General features: G+C 44.9%; 3 protein-coding genes across 10 annotated transcripts in view; 1 reads left to right on the top strand and 2 right to left on the bottom strand.

Annotated features, from left to right (window-relative positions):
* LOC135976036 (nascent polypeptide-associated complex subunit alpha, muscle-specific form-like) overlaps nucleotides 1–27242 on the top strand; it is a 1165876-nt gene that overhangs the window by 146262 nt on the left and 992372 nt on the right. Inside the window, exon 2 of the mRNA XM_065570387.1 lies at nucleotides 24834–24908. The gene's annotated coding sequence lies outside the window, so the exon portion shown is untranslated. The remainder of the gene's footprint in view (nucleotides 1–24833; nucleotides 24909–27242) is intronic.
* The window catches only part of FEZ1 (fasciculation and elongation protein zeta 1), a 165038-nt gene that overhangs the window by 132345 nt on the left and 5451 nt on the right, over nucleotides 1–27242 (bottom strand). For 7 of the 8 annotated variants that reach the window (XR_010593180.1, XM_065570055.1, XM_065570057.1 and 4 more), the window contains exon 2: nucleotides 18415–18763. Coding sequence is in view for 7 of the 8 variants with exons in the window: in XM_065570055.1 (XP_065426127.1) it covers nucleotides 18415–18725 (311 nt within the window). In the remaining variant the exon portion in view is untranslated. Of the gene's footprint in view, nucleotides 1–18414; nucleotides 18764–24839; nucleotides 25297–27242 lie in introns of those variants that run through there. The other variant, XM_065570052.1, reaches the window with a different exon arrangement.
* On the bottom strand, nucleotides 10261–18408 carry LOC135975971 (zinc finger and SCAN domain-containing protein 29-like). Its single transcript, XM_065570148.1, has 2 exons — nucleotides 12479–18408; nucleotides 10261–11823 (listed from the first exon to the last, which is right to left on the bottom strand). Exons 1-2 carry the CDS (start codon nucleotides 13008–13010, stop codon nucleotides 11690–11692), a joined length of 666 nt encoding a protein of 221 aa, XP_065426220.1. The 5' UTR covers nucleotides 13011–18408; the 3' UTR covers nucleotides 10261–11689.

Raw genomic sequence — 27242 nt, 5'->3', positions numbered from 1 at the left:
AAGCTAACATAAGCCCCTGTGTAGACAGCACTAGGTTGATGGAAGCATTCTTCTGTCGACCTAGCTACTGCCTCTCAGGGAGGTGGATTTAGGACAGCAATGGAAGAACCCTTTCTGTCACTGTGGTAAGTGTCTACACTGAAGCACCACAGCTGTACAATGGCAATGTTGCAGCTGTGCAGTTGAAGCATTTCTAGTGGAGACAAGTGCTCAGTCAGTCGAAGAATTCTCTACAATCTCACAGAGCCGTTTGCTAACTTGCAACATGTGAGCAGAAGGACTCAGTCCATGATACAGATGACAGCGGGGTTCACTAAAACCCAGGGAACATCAGCAAAACAGAGGGGGCCAGGTTTCTCTTGCTTGGGGATGTTGCATTGATTGAAACCATGTTTCTTCAATAAGCTGCACTGTAGTACCTATGGTAAATGGAACCATGACACCTTGACTGATCATTCTCCACAGCAGTGTAGAGGAGAAAACCACAAAGGGAAGTCACTAAGTCCTATTAATACAAGTATGAGCCACAGAACTAGTTATTCAACTATGCAAGAACTCGGGCTGCAGCCAGGCTTTGCAGAGCCCTTTGGTGACATGTTTCCTCTTACCACACTCCAGTGGTGACATCAGCACTGCATTTTCACTCTTCTACCATTTTTCTTCTTATCCCCGTGGCCTCAGGATGGCTTCCCCTCATCTATTCCAATTTTCCTTCCATCCCCTTTGTGTCACTCATTTTTGCCCCTTCTGTTTTTACCATAGCGCCCTGCCCCACCTCACCCCCATCCCACACACCCCAAGAGGCAGCTGCAGTCTAAGGTCCTCTCATGCAGTTCAAGAAGTTCCAATGGAGATGTCACAGTCCATGCACATTATTGGGTCCGATCACACCTGCCCTTTTAGGGGGGAAGTCCACAGAACCAGTGTCAAAACGGCAACTGAAATTTTTTAAAAATAGGAGTCTACAGTCAGGTGCCTGAATATGCTTTTTAAGGTATTGATCACCGCCTCTCACATGAGTTGCCTCCTTTCATAGATCTACAAGGAGTGGGAATAAACAGGACACAAATGCTCCAGTAATAATACTACTTACTCTTATATAGCACTTTTCATCAGTAAATCTCAAAGTGCTTTACACGGAGTCAGTGTTATTATCTCTCTGTTACAAATAGGGAAACGGAGGCACAGTGAAGTGACTTGCCCAAAGTCACCCAACAGTACAGTCAAGAATGTAACTTAGGATTCCTGAGTCCCAGTCCAGTGCCCTATCCACTAGACAACACTGCCTCTCCCAGTACCGCTGCTCAACATTTTTTTTTTGCTAAAACATGGGAGTTTAAGAATTTTTGGACCCATAAAGCCAGCACGAACCCATGATTGGAAGTGAATCTGTGTCTAGTCACCATGCCACCAGGTATATTTCCTAAATGGGAAGATATGATGAAGTTTCTAAAATTTGGCCTGTCCCAAGTAGAGCTGGGTGAAATGTTTTCAGCAAATACTTTATTCACTGAAAAATACAGTTTTGGATGTCCCAAAACTGTTCACAAATTTGTGTCGTGTTCATAGAATAGTTTTGACTGAACCAAAAGAATTCAATTGTTTTGGTAATGTCAAAACAAAATGTTCTGTTTTGATCTGACTTGAACATTTTATTTTCAATTTCAGATATTTTGAGAAAAGCAAGGAGGACTACATTTGCAAAAAGCCACAGGTGAAGACCTCCTTTATACTAGTGCTCTGTTATTCTGCTGAGGTGTGAAAGAAAAAGGTTCAATGCTCCCCCTCTGCCTGATGGGAAAACCAGAATTTACCATAGTATAGGATTGCCCTAGCCACTGGGGTATTTTCATACCTGGTTTTCTGAGTCTTTCCAGCTGAAACTCTTCCACTGTGTATAAAATAATTAAAAATTCAATGGAGCAGTGACTTGATCTTGAGTCCCCCCTCTCCAGTGGGCACCCTAACTAGTAGGGCATGGTGGAGTCATTCTTGCAGTGTCATTTATACTAGCTATTAACTGGCATTCTTCATGACAATGAAAAGTATTTGGGCAAGCAGCTAAAAGCAAAAATGACTCTATAGCAGGGGTCAGCAACCTTTCAGAAGTGGTGTGCCGAGTCTTCATTTATTCTCTAATTTAAGGTTCCGCGTGCCAGTAATATATTTTAACGTTTTTAGAAGGTCTCTTTCTATAAGTCTATAATCTATAACTAAACTATTGTTGTTTGCAAAGTAAATAAGGTTTTTAAAATGTTTATGAAGCTTCATTTAAAATTCAATTAAAATGCAGAGCCCCCCCGGACTGGTTGCCAGGACCTGGGCAGTGTGAGTGCCACTGAAAATCAGCTCGCATACCGCCTTTGGCACGCGTGCTATAGGTTGCCTACCCCTGCTATATATCCTGATGGTTTGGACACTAGGCTGTAGGTGGCCAAAGTTAAAAGCTGTTTCTGTGAGAAAGGTTAATGGTGCATAGGTAGTGCACCTGCAATGATAAGGTGCTTCTGGAGGCATTGAGATCTACTTATTGCTATTAAATATTTATAGCACAGTAGAACCAAGAGGCACCAATCAGAGTTGGGCTCCACTGTGCTAAGAGATGTAAAGACAGTTACTGTTCCGTGGTTCGCTGTAGAAGTGCTATCTTAACTCTGAACTACTGGGTTTCTAACATGTTTTTAACTCTAATACTCTTGAAAGGCAACACAGACTAAAACACTGATGTGTGTGATGGACCCACAGGGTACAACGTGAACTGTGGGAAAACTGTGCCCCCTTATCTCTCCAGCCTGGGCTTTCTCTCACAATGTTATGCTGGTGACAAGCCGCAAACCCCTCCAGGTGCTTGCTCTCACACAGCCTTTACCATACAGAGACAAACCCAGTGAAGTTGCATGAACGCTCTCCAAGCCACTCATGAACTGTACACAGGGAGATGCCAGCATATTTCCCCCAGACTCAATCTTGTACCCCAGAAATATCCTGTCTTACACTGCTCAAGACCTCGTGAACAGTACAAGCTCACTAATTAGTTTGCCTCTTCACCAAAAGATAGTGGACATGTACCAGCTTTTGTAATCTGCCCAAATTCCCCAAGCACTTTAGACAAAACTCACTGGTTAAAATAAAACATTAAAATAAGATTATTAACAAAAGAAAGATAGATTTTAAATGATTATAAGTGTTAGGCATAGAGGTCAGAGATCATTATATAAGAAATAATAAATAAAATTGCAGTCTAAACCCTGAACTTTATCAGACTAAGCAAGATTTGCATCAGTTTTTCTCACCCTACTAGATGCTACAAGCATCTCACAATTCTTAATATATAGGCTGAATTTCCCTCTCAACCTAGGACCAGTCTCCTCAGGGCAAAGTCTTTGTCTTCCCAGTGTTCTTGTTGCCTTCAGAGTAGGTGAGGGAGGAAAGATGTGGTCTCATGATGCCACTGTCCCTTATTTTATATTCTCAGTTCATGTCCTAGGAAAGATACTGGCCCAGACATGTCCTGGTGGAACTTGCTGAGTCACAGAGTTGAGCAATCCCCCAGGGTGTGGTGTTTGCACAGCTGTCTCCTATTGAACTATAAATCTCTTATTTACAATTCCCCAGCTGGTCAGTGGTCGTTTATCACCTGCCTGGGTGTGGGTCACAACCCTTGTTGCCACGGGAGAGCCAGCAGTGGGCGTCTCCCAGACTCACAACATATTTCAATAACAACCATACAGCAAAATCTCATAACTTCATGCACAATAACGATATACATATTTTGACAAAATAATGAATTTCAGCAAGTCATGATTATTCATATGATACCTTACATGGCATACTTTATATGACATATCACAACTATACACAAATGATGACTATGAGGGTTACAAGGTGCTATTTTGAGGTACAGTGTGCACGTACCTTTACATCGGCTTAGCAACATTTTCAGTGTGGAAAATTCCTTAATTTTTTAAAGATCCTAATATACAACTGGGCAGTGCAGGGGGTTTGTGGAGCATTCTTTAGCGCATTTCATAAGAGTCACCAGAGGAAAGCCCCTTGCCCTTCCACCATCCATCAAGATCTATCCAGGTCTTGGAGACTGACCCACTGACCAAACTGGGGATGAGGGACAATAAAATGATCTCAGGAAAACTCCGCACAAGAACCTCACATTTTCCTCTCTCCTCTTCTGTGGATTTTAACATATGAGGGCAAGATCTGCACATTAACTTTTTCTGTAACTGGAGCTCATTTCTGAAGCCACATTAGCGGGGTTTTGTTTGTTTTTACATATGTAATTATTTTGATAACACACACAGAAATTGTGAGCTGTTTTTCCTGTTGAACCCAGATGGAGGCTGCCTGGCAAACCATGAAGCCGGTAGCACTCGGGCTTCGGGCAGCCCCCATGCCTCCAAACCCTGCACCCCCGGCCGGGCACTTCCCCTCCTGGGCTCCAGCTGCTGTGCTCCTCCCCTGACTCTTTGGCTCTGTTTAAGAGTCGAGCTGCCCGAGCGCTACCGGCTTCGGGCAGCCCCCTTGCCTCCGGACCCTGAGCTGCCAGCCGGGCACTTCCCCTCCCGGGCTCCGGCGGTGCAGAGTCCAGAGGCACGGGGGCTGCCTGAAGCCGGTAGCGCTCGGGCAGCTCGGCTTTAAACAGAGCCGAAGAGTCAGGGGAGGAGCACAGCAGCCGGAGCCCGGGAGCCCGGAGCCCGGAGCCCCGTCCTAACTCCCCCTCCTCCCTCCCAGCCACACGAAAAGGGCGCTACCGGCTTCATGGTTTGCCAGACAGCCTCCAGACCCTGCGCCCCTGGCTGGGCACTTCCCTTCCCGGGCTCCAGCTGCGCTGGGAAAGTGCTGGCCGGGGGTGCAGGGTCTGGGGGCTGCCCGGCAAACCGTGAAGCCGGTAGCGCTCGGGCAGCCCTTTTCGTGTGGCTGGGAGGGAGGAGGGGGAGTTAGGACGGGGACTTTGGGGAAGGGGTGGGGAATGAGCGGAGTTGGGGCGAGGAAGGGGCGGAGTTGGGGCAGGGCCGGGGGTGGGAAAGGGGCAGGGCCAGGGCCCGTGGAGTGTCCTCTTTTTTTATTTTTTAAATATGGTAACCCTACTTTGGAGTGTTTGTGTTTTTGAAAAACTAGCTGTGTTCTTGCCAAGTTCATGTTCTGGACACCGAACCTGGAGGTAGGCATGTTTTGTAACAGGGCCTAATTCTTGCCCAGAGCCTAACTTCTGCTAACTTTACTTTATAGCAGCAGGGCCTGACTTTACTTAAGGCCTTAGGCCTCATACCAGGCTCCTTATGTCTCAGGCTCTCTCTTTCTACTACAATAGATAATGAGCTGGCTAAAGGGGAGAATGCGATGGGTTGTTCTGAAAGGTGAACTATTGGACTGGAAGGAGGTTACTAGTGGAGTTCCTCAAGGATCAGTCTTGGGACCACTGTTATTAAAAAAAATTATGAATGGCCTTGGCACAAAAAGTAGGAGTCTGCGAGTGAAATTTGCTGATGATATAAGGATGGGAGGCATCATTAATACAGAGGAGGACTGGAATGTTATACAGGAAAATCTGGATGATCTTGAAAAGTGGACTAACAGAAATGGGATGAAATTCAATAGTACAAAATGCAAGGTCATGCACAAATAATAATAATTTCTGCTATAAGCTGGGGGCTCATCAGTTGGAAATGACTGAGGAGGAAAGATACTTGGGTGTGTTGGTTAATCACAGGATGATGATGAGCCACCAATGTCATGCAACTGCAAAAAAGGCAACTGGAGAAGGGGCCTTTAGATATGGGCTGGCTTGCGCTCACCCACCCCTCACCTCTAAAACTTAATAGGTGCCAAACTGGTAAATGTGATCCTGGTATGTATCAGGTGAGGCATTTTCAGCACAGATAGAAAGTATTAATAGCACTGTACAAGGCAATGGTAAGATCTCATTTGGAATACTGTGTACAATTCTAGTGACGCACGTTCAAGGAAGATTAATTCAAACTGGAAAAGGTGGAGAGAATACCTACTGGGATGATCAGGAGAATGGAGGGCCTATCTTATGACAAAGACGGGAACAGTGTGGCTTGTTTAGTACAGTAAAACCAAGACTGAGAGAGGATATGAATGCGCCCTATAAATACATCAGAGGTAAACACCAAGGACGGTGAAGAGCTATTAAAAGGTAAAGGATAATCTTGGAACAAGAATAAATGGGTATAAACTAGCCATGAACAAATTCAGGGTGGAAATTAGAAGAAAGTTTCTAGCCATCAAAGGAGTGAGGTTATAGAACAGCCTCCCAAAAGGAATTGTGGGGGCAAACAACTTAATTAAATTTAAGAGAGAGCTGCACAAATTTATGAGTATGATTGTATCATGGGGTTGCTTGGGCTGATGGGGGCAGGATTTAGGAGCCCTGAAGGTCCCTTCCAGTTTATGCCTTATGTTGCTTCAGGGCTTCAGCCAGGGCTTCAGGGCTTCACCCTGAAGGCATCAGGAAAGGATGCCCTCTACCCAAAGCATTCTGTTGTTTCATATTTTTTTGTCTTCATGTTAACATATGGCTGTGAGAGCTGGAGCTCTACTAAAACAGACAAAAAACTAGACTCCTTCAAAAAATAAGTGCCTACAAAGATTCTGGGCATTGGTTGGTATTGGTCTTTTACTAGACCAACTTCTGTTGGTATATCATTAGTAGGGCTGTTGATTAATTGCAGATAACTCATGCGATTAGCTCAAAAACATTAATCATGATTAAAAAATTTATCATGATTAATCACAGTTTTAATCACACTGTTAAACAATAGAATACCAATTGAAATTTATTAAATATTTTTGGATGTTTTTCTACATTTTCAAATATATTGATTTCAGTTACAACACAGAATACAAAGTGTATACGGCTCACTTTATATTATTTTTTATTACAAATATTTGCACTGTAAAAATGATAAAAGAAATAGTATTTTTCAGTTCACCTCATACAAGTACTGTAGTGCAATCTCTTTATCATGAAATTACAACTTACAAATGTACGTTTTTTTGTTACATAACTGCACTCGAAAACAAAATAATGTAAAACTTTAGAGCCTACAAGTCCACTTAGTCCTACTTCTTGTTCAGCCAATCGCTAAGAGAAAAAAGTTTGTTTACATTAATAGGCGATAATGCTGTCCACTTCTTATTTACAATGTCACCAGAAAGTGAGAACAGGCGTTTGCACGGCCCTATTGTAGCTGGTGTCGCAAGATATTTATATGCCAGATGCACTAAAGATTCATATTCCTCTTCATGCTTCAGCCATCATTCCAGAGGACATGCTTCCATGCTGATGACTCTCGTTAAAAAAAATGTGTTAATTAAATTTGTGACTGAACTCCTTGGGGGAGAATTGTATGTCTCCTTCTCTGTTTTACCTGCATTCTGCCATATATTTCATCTTATAGCAGTCTCAGATGATGACCCAGCACATGTTGTTCATTTTAAGAACACTTTCAGTGCAAATTTGACAAAATGCAAAGAAGATACCAATGTGAAATTTCTAAAGATACCTACAACACTCGACCCAAGCTTTAAGAATCTGAAGTGCCTTCCAAAATCTGAGAAGGATGAGGTGTGGAGCATGCTTTCAGAAGTCTTAAAAGAGCTACGCTTTGATGTGGAAACTACAGAATCCAAACCATCAAAAAAGAAAATCAACCTTCTGCTGGTGGCATCTGACTCAGAGGATGAAAATGAACATGCATCGGTCCGCACTACTTTGGATCGTTATCAAGCAGAACCCATCATCAGCATGGATGCTTGTCCTTTGGAATAGCAGTTGAAACATCAAGGGACATATGAATGTTTAGCACATCTGGCATATAAATATCTTGTGACGCCAGCTTCAACAGTGCCATGCAAACACCTGTTCTAACTTTCAGGTGATATTGTAAACAAGAAGCAGGCAGCATTATCTCCTGCAAATGTAAACAAACTTGTTTGTCTGAACAATTGGCTGAACAAGAAGTAGGACTGATTGGATTTGTAGGCTCTAACGTTTTACATTGTTTTCTTTTTGAATACAGGGGGTTTTTGTACATAATTCTACATTTGTAAGTTCAACTTTCATGGGAAGAGATTTCACCTAATTAAAGGACTGTAGTGCACTGAAAAATACTATTTCTTTTGTTTTTTACAGTACAAATATTTGTAATCAAAAATATGTGAGCACTGTACACTTTCTGGTCTGTGTTGTAGTTGAAATCAATATATTTGAAAATTTAGAAAACATCCACAAATATTTAAATAAATGGTATTCTATTATCGTTTAATAGCGTGATTAATCACAATTAATTTTTTTAATCGCTTGACAGCCGTATTTAAAAATCTGTTTATCTAAAACAGTGTGATTTTGGTTGAAGTGCTAAAGTTTTCAGATGCCTAAGTAGCCCCTGGAATCACGGTTAAAGTTGCCCCCTCCTACCAAAATCTGAAATTGTGCCCTGTATAACGGCATGCATACTAGGGGGTCTAGCAGTGCAAATTTGTGTTTAGACAAGTCCTTAGATACTGGAGCTGAAACATCCCCTGGTCATCCAGTTCTTGCAGTCCATTGGTCTCAGTAGCCCATGCTAGCTAACCCAAGGCAGCCCTTTGTTCTTCTCAAATGGCTTATGAGTCTGTGACAGCCTCTCAACTATTAGATCTGATCCTTTGAGCAGCTTTTAGATACAGAGACAATCCTTCTACGGGTTGTTGCCATGTGCAGTGCCCTCTGATGTTCTGATTTAGTGATAGTGCCTCTTTGTCCCTCGTCTTCTTTCTATGCCCTTTTACTTTCCCCTTCTTGCTCTTTTATGCCTTTTATCATATTCTGTTCTATGATCTGAATGTCCTGCTCGTGGAAACACAGATCATTCTTTATGCAAGTAAATTTGTTTGATCTCCATTTCCAAGTCCTAGAAATACCTGCCCCCCTCCCCCCACACGTGCACACACACACACACGAAAACCTCCTTAGAATTCAAGAGACAAGATTAAAGTTGACCGGCCCAAATTTTAATTTATTTTTTTAAATATCGTTTACTTCACAGCCTTTCTGCCCTTCCACCCTCTCAATTGATCTATTCCATCAAATTAGTGGGAAGCAGCACTCTGTTGGGTGACCTTATATGAATAAACCCAAAGCATTGTCTTTCTGAAGGACAGAATACGGAAGCCTTCTGTATTTCACGCTGCCTGGTGCGATGGCCACCACTGAAAAATGTGTAGCTCACATTATAAATCCCTAGTAATAAGAATGGAGCAAAGTCATGGTATCATGTGCCCCAACTCTAAACAGAGTTAAGGGTTTGCCAACAATACAAATTAGATCAACTTAATCTAGGTTGACCTACAGCCACTGCAGTAATTCAATCGGCTGTTGGTATCCATGGCAAGGCTGCAGTTGTATACCGAGGCCTTGGCTACACTTGCAGATGTACAGCGCTGTGAGTTAAACCTGACTTCGTGCAGCTGAGTAGGGAAAGCGCTGCAGTCTGTCCACACTGACAGCTGCCCAGCGCACTGTCGTGGCCACATTTGCGGCAATTGCAGCGCTATTGGGAGCAGTGCATTATGGGCAGCTATCCCACAGAGCACCTTTTCCCATTCTGGCGCCATGGGTTGTGGGAAGGGGGCGTGGGTGCGGGGCATTCTGGGTCCTGTCCCAACGCCCTGTGATGCATCGCTTCGCATCCCAGAAATCCCTTTGTTTCCATTCACCTTTGGCACCATCTTTCAACGGTTTCTGTGCAGCATGATCTGTCTGCAGGAAATGGAGCCCGAACTGCTGAGGCGTATGCTGACTTATCTCACCAGCACGTCACGTTTGGTTGTCGAACTATTCCTTAAGATCCAAAGTGACAGTGAGGAGTCCGACGATGCTATCGAGCCGCGTAACGCGTACCACACTAAATTGCTTGTGGCATTCACGGACATGCTCAGCACCGTGGAACGCCGCTTTTGGGCTCGGGAAACAAGCACCGAGTGGTGGGATCATGTCGTCATGGAAATCTGGGATGACAAGCAGTGGCTGCAGAACTTTCGGATGAGAAAAGCCACTTTCATGGGACTGTGTGAGGAGCTTGCCCCCACCCTGCGGCGCAAGGACACGAGATTGAGAGCTGCCCTGGCAGTGGAGAAGTGGGTGGCTATTGCAATCTGGAAGCTGCCAACTCCAGACAGCTACCGGTCGGTCGCAAACCAATTTGGAGTGGGACAGTCGACCCTTGGAATCGTGTTGATGCAAGTTTGCAAGGCCATTAATCGCATCCTACTCAGAAGAACCGTGACTCTGGGTAACGTGCAGGAAATAGTGGATGGCTTTGCACAAATGGGGTTTCCTAACTGTGGAGGGGCAATAGATGGGACGCACATTCCTATTCTGGCACTACCCCCCTAGGATCCGAGTACATTAATCGGAAGGGGTATTTCTCTCTGGTTCTCCAGGCGCTTGTGGATCACCGTGGGCGTTTCATTGACATTAACACAGGCTGGCCCGGAAAGGTGCATGACGCACGCATCTTTCGGAACACTTGGCTGTTCAGGAAGATGCAGGCCAGGACTTTTTTCCCAGAGCGGAAGATCACGGTAGGGGAAGTTGAAATGCCCATTGTGATCCTTGGAGATCCTGCTTACCCGTTAATGCCATGGTTCATGAAACCTTACATAGGAAGCCTTGACAGCAGCAAGGAATGGTTCAACTACAGGCTGAGCCGGTGCCGAATGACTGTGGAGTGTGCCTTTGGCTGTTTAAAGGGCCGCTGGCGATCTCTGTATGGGAAGCTGGACTTGGCCGAAAACAGCATCCCCGCGGTTATATCCGCGTACTGTGCCCTCCATAATATTTGTGAAGGGAAGGGTGAAAGCTTCACTCAGGCATGGACCTCCAAGGTTCAACACCTGGAGGCTGAATTTGCACAGCCAGAGAGCAGGGCTATTACAGGGGCCCAGCACAGGGCTGCAAGGATTAGGGATGCCTTGAGGGAACAATTTGAGGCTGAAAACCAGCAGTGATATCTGGTGTCCTGCATGGGAGTGAAGTGCAGTAGTTCTAATCTTTAGGAATCAGTGTCTGCTAAGCAGACAAGCAGACTTGCAGTGCCTGTTTATTTCCTAGACTAAGGAGTCTTTTACTTTATGCAATAATAAAGAATGTTTTCAAAGCCAAAGAATCCATTTATTGAAAAGAAAAAAAAATTATTTCTTGAAAAGAAACAAGGGGGTGGAGTGGGGAACGGTACAATCACAGATTCGCGTATGTCCTGTCTGGTGTGCTGTGCAGTGAGTGCTGCACTTCAGGACAGCTATACTGCATGGTGATGGGGGTTGAGTGCAGAGGGTAAGGGTCGTGGTTTTCAGGGCTGGATAGTGAAGATATTGGTGTTGGAGGCAGCAGGTGGCGTGAAGAACACGGAAGTTGGGGAAAATGGGTTGGAGGTGACAGTGGGGCACAACGGAAAGAGTTTTGGGACAAGGGCTGTAGGGGGGGTGGCGTTTGCGGTACTGCTCCTCTTTCTGCATGGCTACCAGCTCCTGGATAGCATCTGTTTGGCGCTCCAGGATGCTTATGAGCCGATCCGTGCTTTGCTGCCGGTGCTCCATGCTTTGCCGCCGGTGCACTGCATTTTCCTGGCGGATCCTGCTTTCTCTCTCCCTCCAGTTCTGTGCTCTCTCATTCTCTTTTAATAGATTGCCGCATCACTTCTTGCAGCATGTCTTCTTTGCATTTTTGCGGTCTCTTCCTGAGTCTTTGCAGTCTCTGAGCAGGCGATAAGAGGGACGGCTGAGGTCTCAAGGTTGATGCTGCTGTATAGGCAAAATGCAACATTTAACAGAGGCAGCATTGTTTATACCAGACAGAGTAATGATCCCCCCCGCACTTAAGGAGTAGAAAACACACAGGGTCTACACAATAGCATAATTTTCCCGTCCGAACTAGAGCACACATATCCCACGGGAGCCTCAAAATGGTGAGTAAGGGGGACTGATTGTTTCAGGGCTGCACTGTCCTCTGGGTTTCTGTGCCTTGGGGAGAGCCAACAGCTTCAGGGGGCACCTACACTGAACACTGTCCCAACATTTTCCACAGGAGTTTGTCCTGGACGATATCTCACTGCTGAGGGTGACCTGGGAAGCAAGGGAGGGTCTTCTACTGCAATGCAGCTTCCGCCCTGGTCCATATGCAGCTTGCCTGTGTGCAGCAATGGTCCCCCTGCAGCACAGTGGCACGAACACATTAGCCTGGCTGGGACAAGGACCACTGTGGCTCTCCCGATAAACCTGCGCAAGCGCATTGCACACGTTCTGGATGAGACATTCGAGGAGATTACCGAGGCCGATTACTGCGATGTGATAAACCACATCAATGCACTATACCGCATCTAGGCATGCATGCCTAACCCTCCTCTCCCAAAGAGCCCACACCCAAAAAATTCTTTCCCTACCAAAAAAACCGGCTTACCGGGAATCTGCTCTTCTGTTTGTCCTCCACCAAGTACCAACCGCTGCGACTGGCTACTTTCCTCCTGGCTCGAGAAGAGCTCCTGGCTGCATGGCTCCAGGGATTCCGGGGTGTCTCCATCCGGCCCACCACCATCACTCTCGTTTTCCTCCTCCTCCTCTTCTTCCTCTCCCCCCACCCCCACCAGCTCTGAAGTGTCCATGGTGGTGCTTGGAGTGGAGGTGGGGTTAACCCCAAGTATCGCATCCAGCTCTTTGTAGAATCGGCAGGTCATGGGGGGAGCACCCGAGCAGCCGTTTGCATCACAGGCTTTGCGGTAGGCACTCCACAGCTCCTTCACTTTAATCCTGCACTGCAGGGCGTCCCGGTCATGGCCCCTTTCCATCATGTCCTTTGATACCTTCCCGAAGGTATTGTAATTCCTACGGCTGGAGCGCAGCTGGGACTGGACAGCTTCCTCCCCCCAAACACTGATGAGGTCCAGCAACTCGCCATTGCTCCATGCTGGGGCTCGCTTGGCGCCTGGAGGCATGGTCACCTGGAAAGATTCGCTGATAGCATTCCACGCCACGCCAGGCTGAGCAAACAGGAAGGGGATTTTTTAAATTCCCGGGGAATGTAAAGGGTGGGTCGCATGGTTGGTTACCTGAGGCCAGGGCAGTAGAGTTTGAACTGATGACCAGAGTGGCTAGAACAGGCATTGTGGGATACTGCCGAATAATTCTGGAGGCCATTCACAGCGCATTGGGCAGCCACACTGGCGCTTCGGCGCTGCAGCGGCAGCGCAATACTCGCTATTCCTCTCGGGGAGGTGGAGTACATGCAGCGCTGCAACCACGGAGATACAGCGCTGCAAATACCTTGCCAGTGTGCACGGGGAGTGAGTTACAGCGCTATAACTCGCAAGTGTAGCCAAGGCCTAACGTAGTTAGGTCGACATAAGCTGCCTTACATCGACCTAACTCTGTAGTGTAGACCAAGCCTAAGGCCTTGTCTACATGACACAGTTTAATTGACAAAAGTCAGCTTTCATTGACAAAAGAGTGGAGGTGCACACACTGAAATGCTCCTCCTGCCGATGTAATTCCCCTGCTACCCAGGCATAATAAAACCACCTTGATGAGTGGCATAGAATTTTTTGCGACTTATTTAGAGTGACACAGCATCAGTGTAGACACTGCACTTGCTTATGTTGCCCTAATTGGCCTACAGGTGTCCCACAATGCCCATCATGACCGCTCTGATCTCAGTTTGAACTCTGCTGCCCTGAAGGTACACAGGTATGTGCCCCTCCTCCTTTTAAAGGCCAGGGAATTTTTGAAATTTCTCTTCCTGTTTGCTTGGCATGGACAGTTCACGCAGCATCTTCCCAGCTGCGTAGAATACACAGGAGCTGTTGGATCGGCTGGCTCTGTGGGGAGAGGAGGGTGTGCAGTCGCAGCTTCAATTCAGCCACAGGAACTTTGATATCTATGGGCTAATTGCCAGTGGCATGCAGGAGAGGGGTCACAAAAGGGACACACAGCAGTGCCATGCTAAGATCAAGGAGCTGAGGCAGGCATACCAGAAAGCAAGGAAGGCGAACCGTTGCTCTGGTGCAGCGCTGAAGACATGCCATTTCTACAAGGAATTGCATGCCCTCTTGGCTGCAACTCCACCTCCATCGCCTGGAGCCCTGTGGATACTTCAGGGGAACAGAAGGAAGCAGACATCAGAGTCAAACCCAAGGACAAAGTGGTAGACAAGGAAGTGGAGTTGGAGGAGGATGTAGAACACATGAAAATGTCCTGCGGTGATGTGGCGAGTTGGGACCTTTTTTTGACTCTGGAAGGATCTAGTCAGTCCCAACACTCTGGCTCCAGTGCACATGAAGCAGGGGATGCGAGGGTAGGTAAGCATACATTTTACTTTAATACTTCATGGTGAGAGGAAATTGAGCTCTCATGTACTTTGTTGTACGGTAGAGGAAGGATAAGGGAAAGAAATTAACAACAGAGCTTATGCAGCTATGCAGTGGGAGCCTGGAGGGAAACTTTGTTAATGTACACCAGGATATCCTGGGAATTAGGGTGACCAGATGTCCCGATTTTATAGAGACAGTCCTGATTTTTGGGTCTTTTTCTTATATAGGCTCCTATTACCCCCACCCCCGTCCTGATTTTTCACGCTTGCTGTCTGGTCACCCTACTGGGAATCCTCCAAAGAGATCTCTAGGAAATTTTCCTGCAGATATTCTGCAATCCTCTGCCAAAGGTTCCTTGGCAAAACTAAACTTGTTTCTTGCCCCATTGGAGGAAATTTTGCTGCACCCAACCGGCAATTATTTCTGCAGCAACCAAAGCAACACACAGGCGAGGAGTACACGGAGACAGTCTGAAGCCTCACGCATGCAAGAGATGCATCCTGGTTACCCTCAGGAGTGAATATCGGGGTTTGATTACTCCGCATATGGATAAGGGTACCAATATTCAGAATATTTCCACTAGGACGTTGTAGGAACCCCCTTCTCAGACCACCCAGGTCCTTTGTTCCTTCTTGCCCATTCCCCCCTTTTCACCCCCCACTGAACTCACCCTATTTCAGACTCATGCCAAGCTGTATGCTAGCCAAGGGACTGTGAGATAGATGTGTGTGTAAATTTTATGATTCACGGCTGTGAGTGCAACACTGTATCAGTTCATTGTTTCTTTGGCTTCTGAAGATGTGCCCTTGAGGACCCCACTTAGAATATCAGGGTTGGAAGGGACCTCAGGAGGTCATCTAGTCCAACCGCCTGCTCAAAGCAGGACGAATCCCCAACTAAGTCATCCCAGTCAGGGCTTTGTCAAGCCTGACCTTAGAAACCTCCAAGGAAGGAGATTCCACCACCTCCCTAGGTAACCCAGTCCACAGCTTCACCACCCTCCTAGTGAAAAAGTTTTTCCTAATATCCAAACCAAACCTCCCCCACTGCAACTTGAGATCATTACTCCTTGTTCTATCATCTGGTACCACTGAGAACAGTCTAGATCCATCCTCTTTGGAGCCCCCTTTCATGTAGTTGAAAGCAGCTATCAAATCCCCCCTCATTCTTCTTTTCTGCAGACTAAATAATCCAGTTCCCTCAGCCTCTCCTCATATGTCATGTGCTCCAGCCCCCTAATCATTTTTGTTGCCCTCCACTGGACTCTTTCCAATTTTTCCACATCCTTTTTGAAGTGTGGGGCCCAAAACTGGACACAGCACCACAGCAGCAGAGTACCTCCATCAGATAAGACAGCAAACCAGGAAGATTAAGGAGGATATGTTTTGTGAAGTGCTGCAATCAACAGCTACAGCAAATAGTGAAACAAGAGCATGGAGGGAGACAATTAATGAAAATATCAGGCTGGATAGCCTGGAAAGGAGAGAGGGGCAGGAGTGGATGATTAAGCTACTGGAGGACCAGACAGAGATGCCCAAGTCCCTCATTATGCTTCAATCAGAGCACATCCATGCATGAGTCCTCCTGCAGTCAGAACTCCATTCCATGCTTTCCCCAAACTCCCTCACCACATTTGGTGCATGTTCCTGATCCCCCTCAGTACCCTTGCACTCAACCCCCAGCGGCTGGTTTCACAGTGAAAGCTGGAATTACACTCAGCTGTGAGAGCCATAACCGAGAGACTATTCCTCGTTTCCATGTCCCCTATTTGACAAATAGTTTGGGTTTTGTCCTGTTATTAAACTTTATTTTTGATACAAATTTACTCTTTATTTGTATTGTATGCACATTAGTTGGTGCTAACATTCAAACACGATGACTATTGGAAGGAATATTTGCACAGTACAAGTAACGCTCAGGAATCAAGCATTACAGGGTTCATACAGAGCAGCAAGTAAACATTCCCTGGCTGAATACCTCACATAAAGACACATTGCTAGAAATCATGGTCAAAATACTCCTTCAAAGCCTCCCTGATTTGAATGGCATCCTGTTGTGCCCCTCTAATTGACCTGGTATCTGGCTGCTCAAAATCAGCAGCCAGCTGATCAACCTCGCACTCCACCCTGGGGGAAACTTCCCCCCTTCACTTCACAACTATTATGCATTGTACAGCAGGCTGCAATGACTGTCAGAATATTTCCCTCGTTGAGGTCTAACCTGCCAAAAAGGCAGTGCCGGCAACCTTTTAATCTGCCAAAAGATACGTTCAGTGGTCATTTGGCACCTGCCGAGCCTGTAGTTGAAGTGCTTCCTTGCTGCTGTCTAGGTTCCTGGTGTAAGGCTTCATGAGCCATGAGAGCAAAGAGTACACAGGGTCTCCCAGGCTCACTATGGGCATTTCCACATCCCCCATCAGAATCTTCTGGTCTGGAAAGAAAGTCCCAGCATGCAGTTTTCTATACAGTCCAGTGTTCCTAAAGATGCGTGCATCTGCACCTTCCCTGACCACCCTACATTGATGTCAGTGAAATGGCCCTGGTGATCCACTAGCTCCTGCAAGACCATGGACAAGTAGCCCTTTCAGTTAATGTACTCTGTCTCAAGATGGTCTGGGGCCAAAATTGGGATGTGTTCCATCTATTGCTGCAGTTAGGGAATCCCATTGCCTTGAAGCCATCAAATATTTCCTGCACATTACCAAGAGTTATAGTCCTTTGTAGCAGAAGGTGATTAATGGCCCTGCAGACTTGTATCACCGCAACCCCCACAGTGGACTATCCAACACCAAACTGATTCGCAATTGACTGGTAGCAGTCTAGAGTTGCCAGCTTCCACATAGTGATCGCCACTAGCTTTTCAACAGTGTGGGCAGCTCTCATTCTGGTGTCCTTATGCCGCAGTGCCGGGACCAGCTCTGCACACCATTCCAGGAGGGTGGATTTGCACATCCGAAAGTTCTACAGCCACTGCTTGTCATCCCATACATGCATCACAATGAGATTCCACCACTCAGTGCTTGTTTCCTGAGCCCAGTACCAATGGTCCACCATGTTCAGCTGCTCCATGAAGGCCAGCAGCAATATGGAATTATTTCTTTCCATGACACACAGGAGGGCAGGCACCACTGATTCACTTGCTGTTTCACAGCTCATGAAATACTGCTGAACCAGCCGCGTTGTGGTCATAACGCTCAGCAGTTCAGGATCCATGCTTTCAGACAGAGATGGTGGGCACATAGTTTACAAGGGCTGTTAAAAATGGCCTGCAACGAAGTCAGAAGCCCATGGAATGATGGGATGGTGAGCAAACTCCCATGATGCATCGCAATCCCTTCCCAGATCTCCCAGGATCAGAGGGTGGCAAGTTGCAGTGGGATAGCTTCCCACAATACAACTCTCTAACTGTCAATGCAAGAGCACCAACTGTGGACGTGATCTGCCAACGCAAGGAGCATTGTGTGGATGTGCACAACCGATGTAATTAAAGCAGCTTATGATCATCGATGTAACTTAAGTCAACTAAACACGGTAGTGTAAAAATAGCCTTAGTCTTAATGGTGACCTAGAAGCCTTGTCATTATCTCTTTATGAGTGCAGACATTAATGTTTTGTTTTGAAAAAAAAATTGTAAAATGGCCTTTTTCCAAAGAAAAAATATTTTGCCAAAAACTATTCACTTATTCAATTGTTTTAATTTTTCACAGACATTTTCATGACTTCTTTATCCATTGTTTTTAATCAAAAAAATAATCAAAACCATCATCAAAATGGTTCAGATGCTTTTGTTTACTGAAAACAAGTGTCAAGAATCATTTCCATAATGTTTTTGACCAAAAAGATATTTAAAAATGCAATAAAATGTTTGAAAAACTGAGAAGAGATCTATTAGAAACCCTGCACAATGGAAAAGTCTTCAAAAATTTCATTTTTTTCTTAGTTTTTATTTTTCCTTTTTCGACCAGCTTTATGCATTAAAATAAATTAAAGCCTCTTTGGGTTAAATGTATTATTAGAATTTCTAGTCTACTTACTCTTCATCCTGAAGATGCTCTTCCTCCTCTTGTATCTGGAGGTGATTTTTTACAGGAGCCAGGTTCTCGGTTTTGGCATTGTAATTCCGAAAGCAGACATTCAGCTTCTCATCAAATTCATTCACCAAATCTTCCATGGACTTGAAGCTGATAATTTCAGAGGAGAAGTTCTCAAGCTCAGAAAGGGAGGGATCTTCCAGATGCTGAGGGGATGAGCCATAAAAACAATGGGGTTTTTCTTCTCTGTCATCAAAGTAGCAGGGTCTCAGATCCTCAAACTCCTCATCCAGACTCACCAGTGGGGCTTCCATCTTGGACTGGCTAAAGTGAAATCTTCAAGTCAGATTATCTAGAACAAAAAGTATATTAATGAGTCAGTAATGAGGCTTAGTATTATGCACACACTTTCTGTTTCTGCAGGCTTCAGTTCATTACTGTGGGAAGAGTAGCCCTGTCTATATTGACCATCATATCAGAACTTTCATTACAACCTGCAAAGAGTTGCTCATAGCCTTCTGAAAACTGCATTTTTGGCCTGACATTTTCCGTGTTTGATGTCAGCCAGAGATTAATTATTTTTGGAAAAAGTCTGAGCAAAATCAGTTTAGACAGGGTTTTTTTACTATGGAAAGATTTAAAAAAATAATACTTTAAGTAAACCTTTAACACACGTTACTCACACAACTAAAAAACAATTTAATTTCACAAACTGAAATTTTTCAGGCAGGCTACTCTTCATGCGAAACAGGCCTTTGCATTGTTTGCTAAAAACTAAAATACAGTTGAGATATAAACATTTCAAAAAAATTGTCATGAGTGCACATTAGAAATTTTTGCTAATTTTGGCAGACTCAATATTGTAGCCCTAGTTAACATCAAAGGGTGGGATGTTCAACAGGACTTGTGCTCCTAAGTCACTTGGGTGCTTTTGAAAATCCCAACCATAGTTAATACTGACATTTCTACAAAATCTGCATTGAGAGAACATTTTAATCAGAAAATTGTAAATGATAATTATGAATGATTTCAGAATACCTTATCAGATGCCCCAAAAGCCACAATCCCAAAAATGAGGAAGAAGGATATGTGGGTTAAAAACTGACCTGGTTTAGAGGAGAAGGGAAAGCAGCTATAAAGAATTGGAAAATAATATATAACAAATGGAAGAAAGGGGAAGTTGACAGTAATGAATATAAATCAGAAATTAGGAACTGTAGAAAACTGATAAGGGAAGAAAAGGGACACACACAAAAAATCTATGGCCAGCAGAGCTAAGGACAATGAGAAGGAGCTTTTAAAAAAAATATTAGGAACAAAAGGAATCCTGGCAATGGTATTGGTTCACTACTAGGTGGAAATGGTAGAATTATCAATAAGAATACAGAAAAGGCAGAGGTGTTCAATAAATATTTCTGTACTGTATGTGGGGGAAAACATAGTCTCATCATTTGGTGATGATAATACTCTTGCCTCTCGACTCATATCTCTGGACGATGTTAAAGAGAAGATACTAAATTTAGTCATTTTTAAATAATCAGGTCCAGATAACCTGCATCCAAGATTTTTTAAAGAGTTGTCTGAGGAGCTTGCTGGACCATTAATTTTGATTTTCAATAAGTCTTGGAGCACTGGGGAAGTTCCAAAAGACTGGAAGAAAGCTAATGTTATGCCAATTTTTTAAAATGGTAAATGAGATGACCTGGGTAATATAGGTCTGTCAACCTGACATCGGTCCCAGGAATGATAATGGAGCCGCTGATATGGGATTCAATTAATAAAGAATTAAAGGAGGAGAATATAATTAACGCGACTCAACCTGTATTCATGGGAAATTGATCCTGTCACACTAACCTGATATCTTTTTTATGAGGTTACAAATTTGGTTGATAAATGCTGTAATGTACTTCTGTAAGGCATTTGACATAGTACTGCACATTTTGATTAAAAAACTATTAACATAGCACACAGCCTGGGACTGCTGTGCCCCCTTAATTTACTAATTTTGATTGTCTCTCACAATGCCTTACTGGTGATAAGCAGCAAACCCCTCCAAGTGCTGTTACCTCTCAGGACAACCACGTGTGGTGCCCCACACCCAGCCAGATGGCATGACAGCTCCCAGAGCCACTCACAAATGACACAGAGAAAGGCACCAGTCAAATCCCCCAAGCTCCCATGTTATACCACCAGAATGTACCCTCTAGCACTGCTCAAGCCCCTTTCGTGAGCAATGCAAGTTTATTAATTGGTTCACCACTTCATCAATGGAAAGTGGACATACACTAGCCTTTGTAGCCTGAGTAGATTTACCAAGCACTTCAGTCAAACTCACTGGTAACGATAAACACTAGAATACGTTTATTGATTACAAAAAATGGATTTTAAGTGATTATAAGTGATAATAAGTGATAGGCCAAAAGTCAGAGTAGTTACCAAAAGAAAATAAAAGATAAGCACGCAGTCTAAATTCTCAACCTTATTATACTAGGCAATATCTGGACTAAGCAGTTTTTCCTCACCCCAGTCAAAACTGCAGGTTGGTTACAGTCTTTCATATGCATGCTCTGCCTGTTAGCTTGGGGACCAGTCTCCTCAGCTCCAGCATTCTTGTTGCTTTCACTGAAAGTGGGGGAAGAGCCAGGACAAACCATGAGGCCTCTATCATTTATTGAATATCCTCATTCCATGTACTTGCAGAGCACAAGTCCAGGCATGCCCAGTGGGCATTACTGAGTCATCAGGCAAGGTTGAGCAATTCCCCTGTTGTGGCCTTGTGCAAGTGAGTCACTGAATTGTAACTTCCTTGCTAGACAATGGCTGTTGATGGTTGTTTGACACCCACCCAGGCACTGGTTACCTCCCTTGTTGTTGTCTTTGGGGATCTAGTATCTGGGAAGATTCCACAACTCACAGCATATTTTAGTGACAACCATACAACATAAGCAGGGGAGGGATAGCTCAGTGGTTTGAGCATTGGCCTGCTAAACCCAGGGTTGTGAGTTCAATCCTTGAGAGGGGCCATTTAAGAATCTGGGGCAAAATAATGTCAGGGACAGTACTTTGTCCTGCTGTGAAGGCAGTGAACTGGACTCCATGACCTATCAAGGTCCCTGCCAGTTCTACATTTCTATGACAGTTGCATAGCTTCATATACACTAATGAATCTTACAGCTGTCAAGCAATTAAAAAAAATTAATTGTGATTAATTGCACTGTTAAACAATAGAATAGAATTTATTTCAATATTTTTGGATGTTTTCTACATTTTCAAATATATTGATTTCAACTACAACACAGAATACAAAGCATACAGTGCTCATTTTATATTTATTTCCGATTACAAATATTTGCACTGTAAAAAAAAATAGTATTTTTCAATTCACTTAATACAAGTACTGTAGTGCAAACTTACAAACGTAGAATTATGTAGAAAAATAACTCCATTCAAAAATAAAACAATGTAAAACTTTAGCGCCTACAAGTCCACTCAGTCCTATTTCTTGTTCAGCCAATCGCTCAGACAAACAAGTTTGTTTACATTTGCAGGAGATAATGCTGCCCGCTTCTTGTTCACAATGTCACCTGAAAGTGAGAACAGGCATTCGCATGGCCCTGTTTTAGCCAGCGTCGGAAGATATTTACATGCCAAGATGCGCTAAAGATTCATATATCTCTTCATGCTTCAACCACCATTCCAGAGGACATGCATCCATGCTGATGACGGGTTCTGCTCAATAACAAACCAAAGCAGTGTGGACTGATGCATGTTTATTTTCATCCTCTGAGTCAGATGCCACCAGCAGCAGGCTGATTTTCTTTTTTGGTGGTTTGGGTTCTGTGGTTTCCGCATTGGAGTGTTGCTTTTTTAAGACTTCTGAAAGTATGCTTCACACCCTGTCCCTCTCAGATTTTGGAAGGTACTTCAGATTCTTAAACCTTGGGTCGAGTGCCATAGCTATCTTTAGAAATCTCACATTGGTACCTTCTTTGCATTTTGTCAAACCTGCAGCAAAAGTGTTCTTAAAAGGAACAATATGTGCTGGGTCATCATCCGAGATTACTATAACATGAAATATATGGAAGAATGCGGGTAAAACAGAGCATGAGACATACAATTCTCCCCCAAGGAGTTCAATCACCAATTTAATTAATGCATTATTTTTTTTAAATGAGCATCATCAACATGGAAGCATGTTCTCTGGAATGGTGGCCGAAGCATGAAGGGGCATATGAATGTTTAGCATATCTGGCACGCAAATACCTTGCAATGCCGGCTACAAAAGTCCCATGCAAATACCTGTTCTCACTTTCAGGTGCAATTGTAAATAAGAAGTAGGCAGCATTATCTTCCTTATTTGTCTTAGTGACTGGCTGAACAAGAAGTAGGCCTGAGTGGACTTGTAGGCTCTAAAGTTTTATATTGTTTTGTTTTTGAGTGCAGTTATGTAAAAAAACAAATCTACATTTGTAAGTTTCATTTTCACGATAAAGAGATTGTACTTCAGTACTTGTATGAGGTGAATTGATAAATACTTTTCTTTTGTTTATCATTTTTACAGTGCAAATATTTGTAATAAAAATATAAAGTGAGCAGTGTACACTTTGTATTCTGTGTTGTAACTGAAATCAATATATTTGAAAATGTAGAAAAACATGCAAAAATATTTAATACATTTCAATTGGTATTCTATTGTTTAACAGTGTGATTAAAACTGCGATTAATTTTTTTAAAATCATGATTAATGTTTGAGTTAATCGTGTGAGTTATCTGCAATTAATCAACAGCCCTACTAATGATAAACATTTAGATAGAACAATGGCTTTCAGCAGATCATAACCTTTCCCAGGATATCTCACATGGCATTCTTTATATGAAATACCACAATTATATACAAATGATGAATATGGGGGTTACAGGGCACTCCCCCAAAGTATAGTGTGTCACAAACTGACAGCTCTCAAAATGTTACTGTAAATGAGGAATCATCATCAAGTGGTGTTTCCAGTGGAGTCCTTCAGTGATTGGTTTGTAGCCTATACTATTTAACATTTTGATCAATGACCTGGAAGAAAACATTTTTGTACACTGAATAAGGCAGGGTAACCTTTAATTAGCTATGCATATGCAATGCAGCCTTCTTTCACTTAGAGCTAGAGCTGGGAGAATTTTTTTTTAAATGTGGTTCAGCTCAGCTGTATTCTCTCCCTTTAGTGTTTGTAAATTCAAAAAGCTTTGAAAGTGGCCTTCAAAGTTTGCTCAGATATGCACTTATGGGATCACGCACATGTATTTGCAGCATCAGTGTGGAGAGCAGAGAGGCCCCTTATGACCCTTTGCAACAGGCTGTTCTGATCTTCACTGGCAAGGGTGCTTGGTTGAGAGGAGTTTGGATGCTGGAGCTACGGTAGTATTGCTTCCTGTCTGTGTCTGGAAGCTAATGTGACCACTTCCTTCTGCATCAGTATACGGAATGTCCATCTTGTTCATTGTGCATGTGCTCATGGACCTCACCAGTAATTGCAGCTTACAAATGGCAATAGGCCATTTCTTCATATACCTTTGAAAGAAGAAGTGGGCTGTAGTCCACGAAAGCTTATGCTCTAATAAATTTGTTAGTCTCTAAGGTGCCACAAGTACTCCTGTTCTTCTTTTTGCGGATACAGACTAACACGGCTGTTACTCTGAAACCTTTGAAAGAAGAGGAGCAGATTTTTGTAGATGGGAGCATACACGTCTGGAAGCAGGGGGGCCAGGAAAGGCATGGGTTATATATTTAATATTTATATGCATATAAAACATTAAGGCTAGAACTTTCAAATGAGACGGGAGAGCTACTTGGGCAAGAGCTCTCTTAGGTGGTTCACCTGCCCTATGCTGCTCCGCCTAGACTCTCCTGACACCCCCTAGAAGCAGGTGAGGGGAATGTTCCTCTACACACACCCAGGGACTATATCACCCTAGAGATGGGAGAAGCAAGAAGGGGTGCTTGGCATGTTGGTGGGGATGTCGTGGGCAGCTAATGAGAAGGGTGCCTGCACTCAAGGGGATGCTGCATTGGGGGTAGGTGCCAGGCAAGGTGTGCGTGTGCCTGGGTGAGATGGGTGTCTGGTTTGGGGATGGGTTCCAGGGACAACATTAATTGGTTTATTTGATGTTTCGGGGGCTAGATTAAGGCATATATAGGCTCATGATTAGGGCCCCAGGTCCTGGAGTCATGTGATTTCTTCAGATTCTAAACATTCATTTTTAAAAAAGGGCATTTCCAGCCTATGTAGTTGTATAGAAAAACATTAAAATGTGGCACAATTATAACTGAACAAGTCAGAGCTGCCTGCCTGAGTATGGAGACAGTCTGAAACACTAGCTCTGCGAGGGGAACTGCCCCCATGCACCACCATGGGAGGTGTAAGTATGCACAGACTCACCCGGCACTGCCTCCTGCTGGTTGTCCTCGGGAATTAGCATCCAGCCTCCAGAGCACCCTCTTCAGGCCAGTGTCTTGCCACCACTGCTGGCCCCCATGTCCCTCCCAGGACCCCAGTGCCACTTTAACTGGGTGTCACCCCCTAGCAGTATCCCCACAATTCTGGGTCTCCCCCTCCCAGGGGAACCCCCACTTCACCTCAATCTTGGCTACTGCCCAGTCTCCATCTAGCCCCCATTCCCTGGGGCAGATTGCAGTATCAGCCACTCATCACAGGCAAAGGGGTTCGGACCTGCTGCCTCTGCCTACCCCCGGGCTGCCCCGTTGCAACCCTGCACCTATTCGGCCTATAGTCAGGCCTGCAGCCTGGGGCTTTCCAGGCCAGAGCTCCCAGCTCCCCTAGCCCTTCCCCAGCCCTGCTCCCAATCTAGATGGCTTGCTTAAGTCCCTAGAGCCGGGCCCTTCTCCCTCTACAAGCAGAGTGAGGCTTACTGGGCTTCTGGCTCACAGCCTCTCATAGGGGCCAGGTGGGCCTGATTGGGGCATGGCCCCAGCTGAGCCTACTTTCCCCCAATCAGCCCAAGCTTCTTGCCCCAGCCACAGCCCTCTCCTGGGATGTTTCAAGCCCCGCAGGGCAGGAGCAGGTAACCACCCTGCTGCAGAGGTTAACATCTAGATTCTCTGCTCTGGGTGGGGGGCTTGCCAAGTCCTCCCCAGCAAGAGGCTTAGTGTGTGGCAGGAGAGAGTGCAGTGGGCCTTGCCCCCCCCCCCCCCCCGCAGTTACACCCTGGCTGATGGGGTAAGTACGAGGGAGCCCCTGCTGTCACCCCTTCCTCTCTGGAAAAGGAGAGGAGACCCCTGTTGCCTCCCCTCTGTGCCAAAGGGGAGGAAATGACCCTGCCGCGACTACTGGGGCAGAAGGAACCCAATGCCACTGCACTGCCTCTGGGAGGAGAGGGGAACCAGTGCTTCCACCTTTCAAGTGAGGAAGGATGCAGAACAGAGCCATGTTGTGCCTATGGACCCAGATGACCTTAGCCTGGCCCTGCCTGGCATTAATTGGTGTCAGAGGTCAGACAAGTGGTGAAAGAGATCTCCAGGCCAGATGGGCTACAACATGTAGGTGGGAGTCATGGCTTGGGGCACCAGAGTACTATGACTTGGGAGTACTTGATCTAATCAGTACAGGATACATTTTTCAAGGCTTGTGGTCCTTGTCCTTCTGACAAAAAGGGTTGATTTGCTGTCCTGTTCCCTCACCTCCTTCACTTCAGCTTGGGTTCCTTGCCATGAATCTGACACCACTATTGATAGTGTTGTGGTTTTGAAAATGCAAGATACCATTTGTCCATGTAGCCTGCATGAGTCTATCACAGGGTTGCTGATGGCCATAGCCCAGTCTGGGCAATGGGGCACAAGACAAATCACAGCACACCTCCCACAGCACGCAAGGACTGTACTCACGGGCAACCATAGTCACAGACAACTGCTGTTTGGCCATAGGCAAAGGTGTCTCAGGACAATGGGTTTGAGGCTGCAGATGGCACAGGGACACCGCCCTTTACAGGCTTGGCATGTGCAGAGAAATTAAACTTATTTCACTAGCTCTCTTTCTAAATCAATGTAGTAAAATCAGTGCAGCAGCCCCTTGGTGTGAACGCTCTTAAATCATTTTAAAAGTGACTAATACTGATGTACTTTAACTCAATATCAAATGCACATAAAAGAGCATGGCTAATGCATCAGCTTGGGGCTCAGAGGAGGAACAGGGGATTACCACTGGGTGGTGGAAAATTATGGCAAGGTACATGTCCTTCCTTAAGGCTATCTTACATGGGAGTCTGCCTCTTCACTGAGGTTTCTCTCCTGTGCGTGTCAGAGCTCCAAAGAGCTAAAGATGCGCCTTTAGAGAGGCCAAACCACCCTGTGCACTCCAGACTGAGTATGTGTGTATCTGTCTGCCTCATCAGTAATCACTTTCCTAACTGAACCTTTTAAACTGTTGTCTTCTTCCCCATTTTTAAAAAAAGTGGCGGTTTTGTATTCTCCCTGCACTTTGTGTGGCTGCCGGGAGAAGTGGGGTGTAGTGGGGGAGGAAGGCCTGAACTTTTCCTTCGTCATGTGCTCTCAAGCCAGCCTGACATGCAAGTGGTCAATTGCAGGCAGAAGGGTGTCAGCTTGCTTCCTGCAAAGTTAGGGTCTTAGCCATGGCTATCTCAGAGGAAACTTACTCTGTGTATGGGAGGTCCTCTGGGCTCTAAAAAATCTAACAACATCACTCACCATATTAACCAGACACCACTGGCTGACTCCCCACCTCAATCTCCCTTAGCACAGAGAGCCCTTGGGCCCTGCTAGCAATTATTATTATTAGTGAATGCAAAAGTGGTACCATAAAGATGTA

The sequence above is a fragment of the Chrysemys picta genome, chromosome 16, assembly GCF_011386835.1.
Source record: "Chrysemys picta bellii isolate R12L10 chromosome 16, ASM1138683v2, whole genome shotgun sequence".
NCBI classification, from domain to species: domain Eukaryota; kingdom Metazoa; phylum Chordata; order Testudines; family Emydidae; genus Chrysemys; species Chrysemys picta.
The sequence above is the reverse complement of the archived record's forward strand: the minus strand, read 5'-3'. Positions and strand labels throughout refer to the sequence as shown.

Bases quoted from the DNA above. Each gene is read 5' to 3' on its own strand.
- LOC135975971 (XM_065570148.1), bottom strand. From the start codon at position 13,010: ATGCCTCCAGGCGCCAAGCGAGCCCCAGCATGGAGCAATGGCGAGTTG. The intron at 11,824-12,478 runs GTAAGCCGGTTT...TTGCCTATACAG, and splicing joins AACAGAAGAGCAGATTCCCG to CAGCATCAACCTTGAGACCT.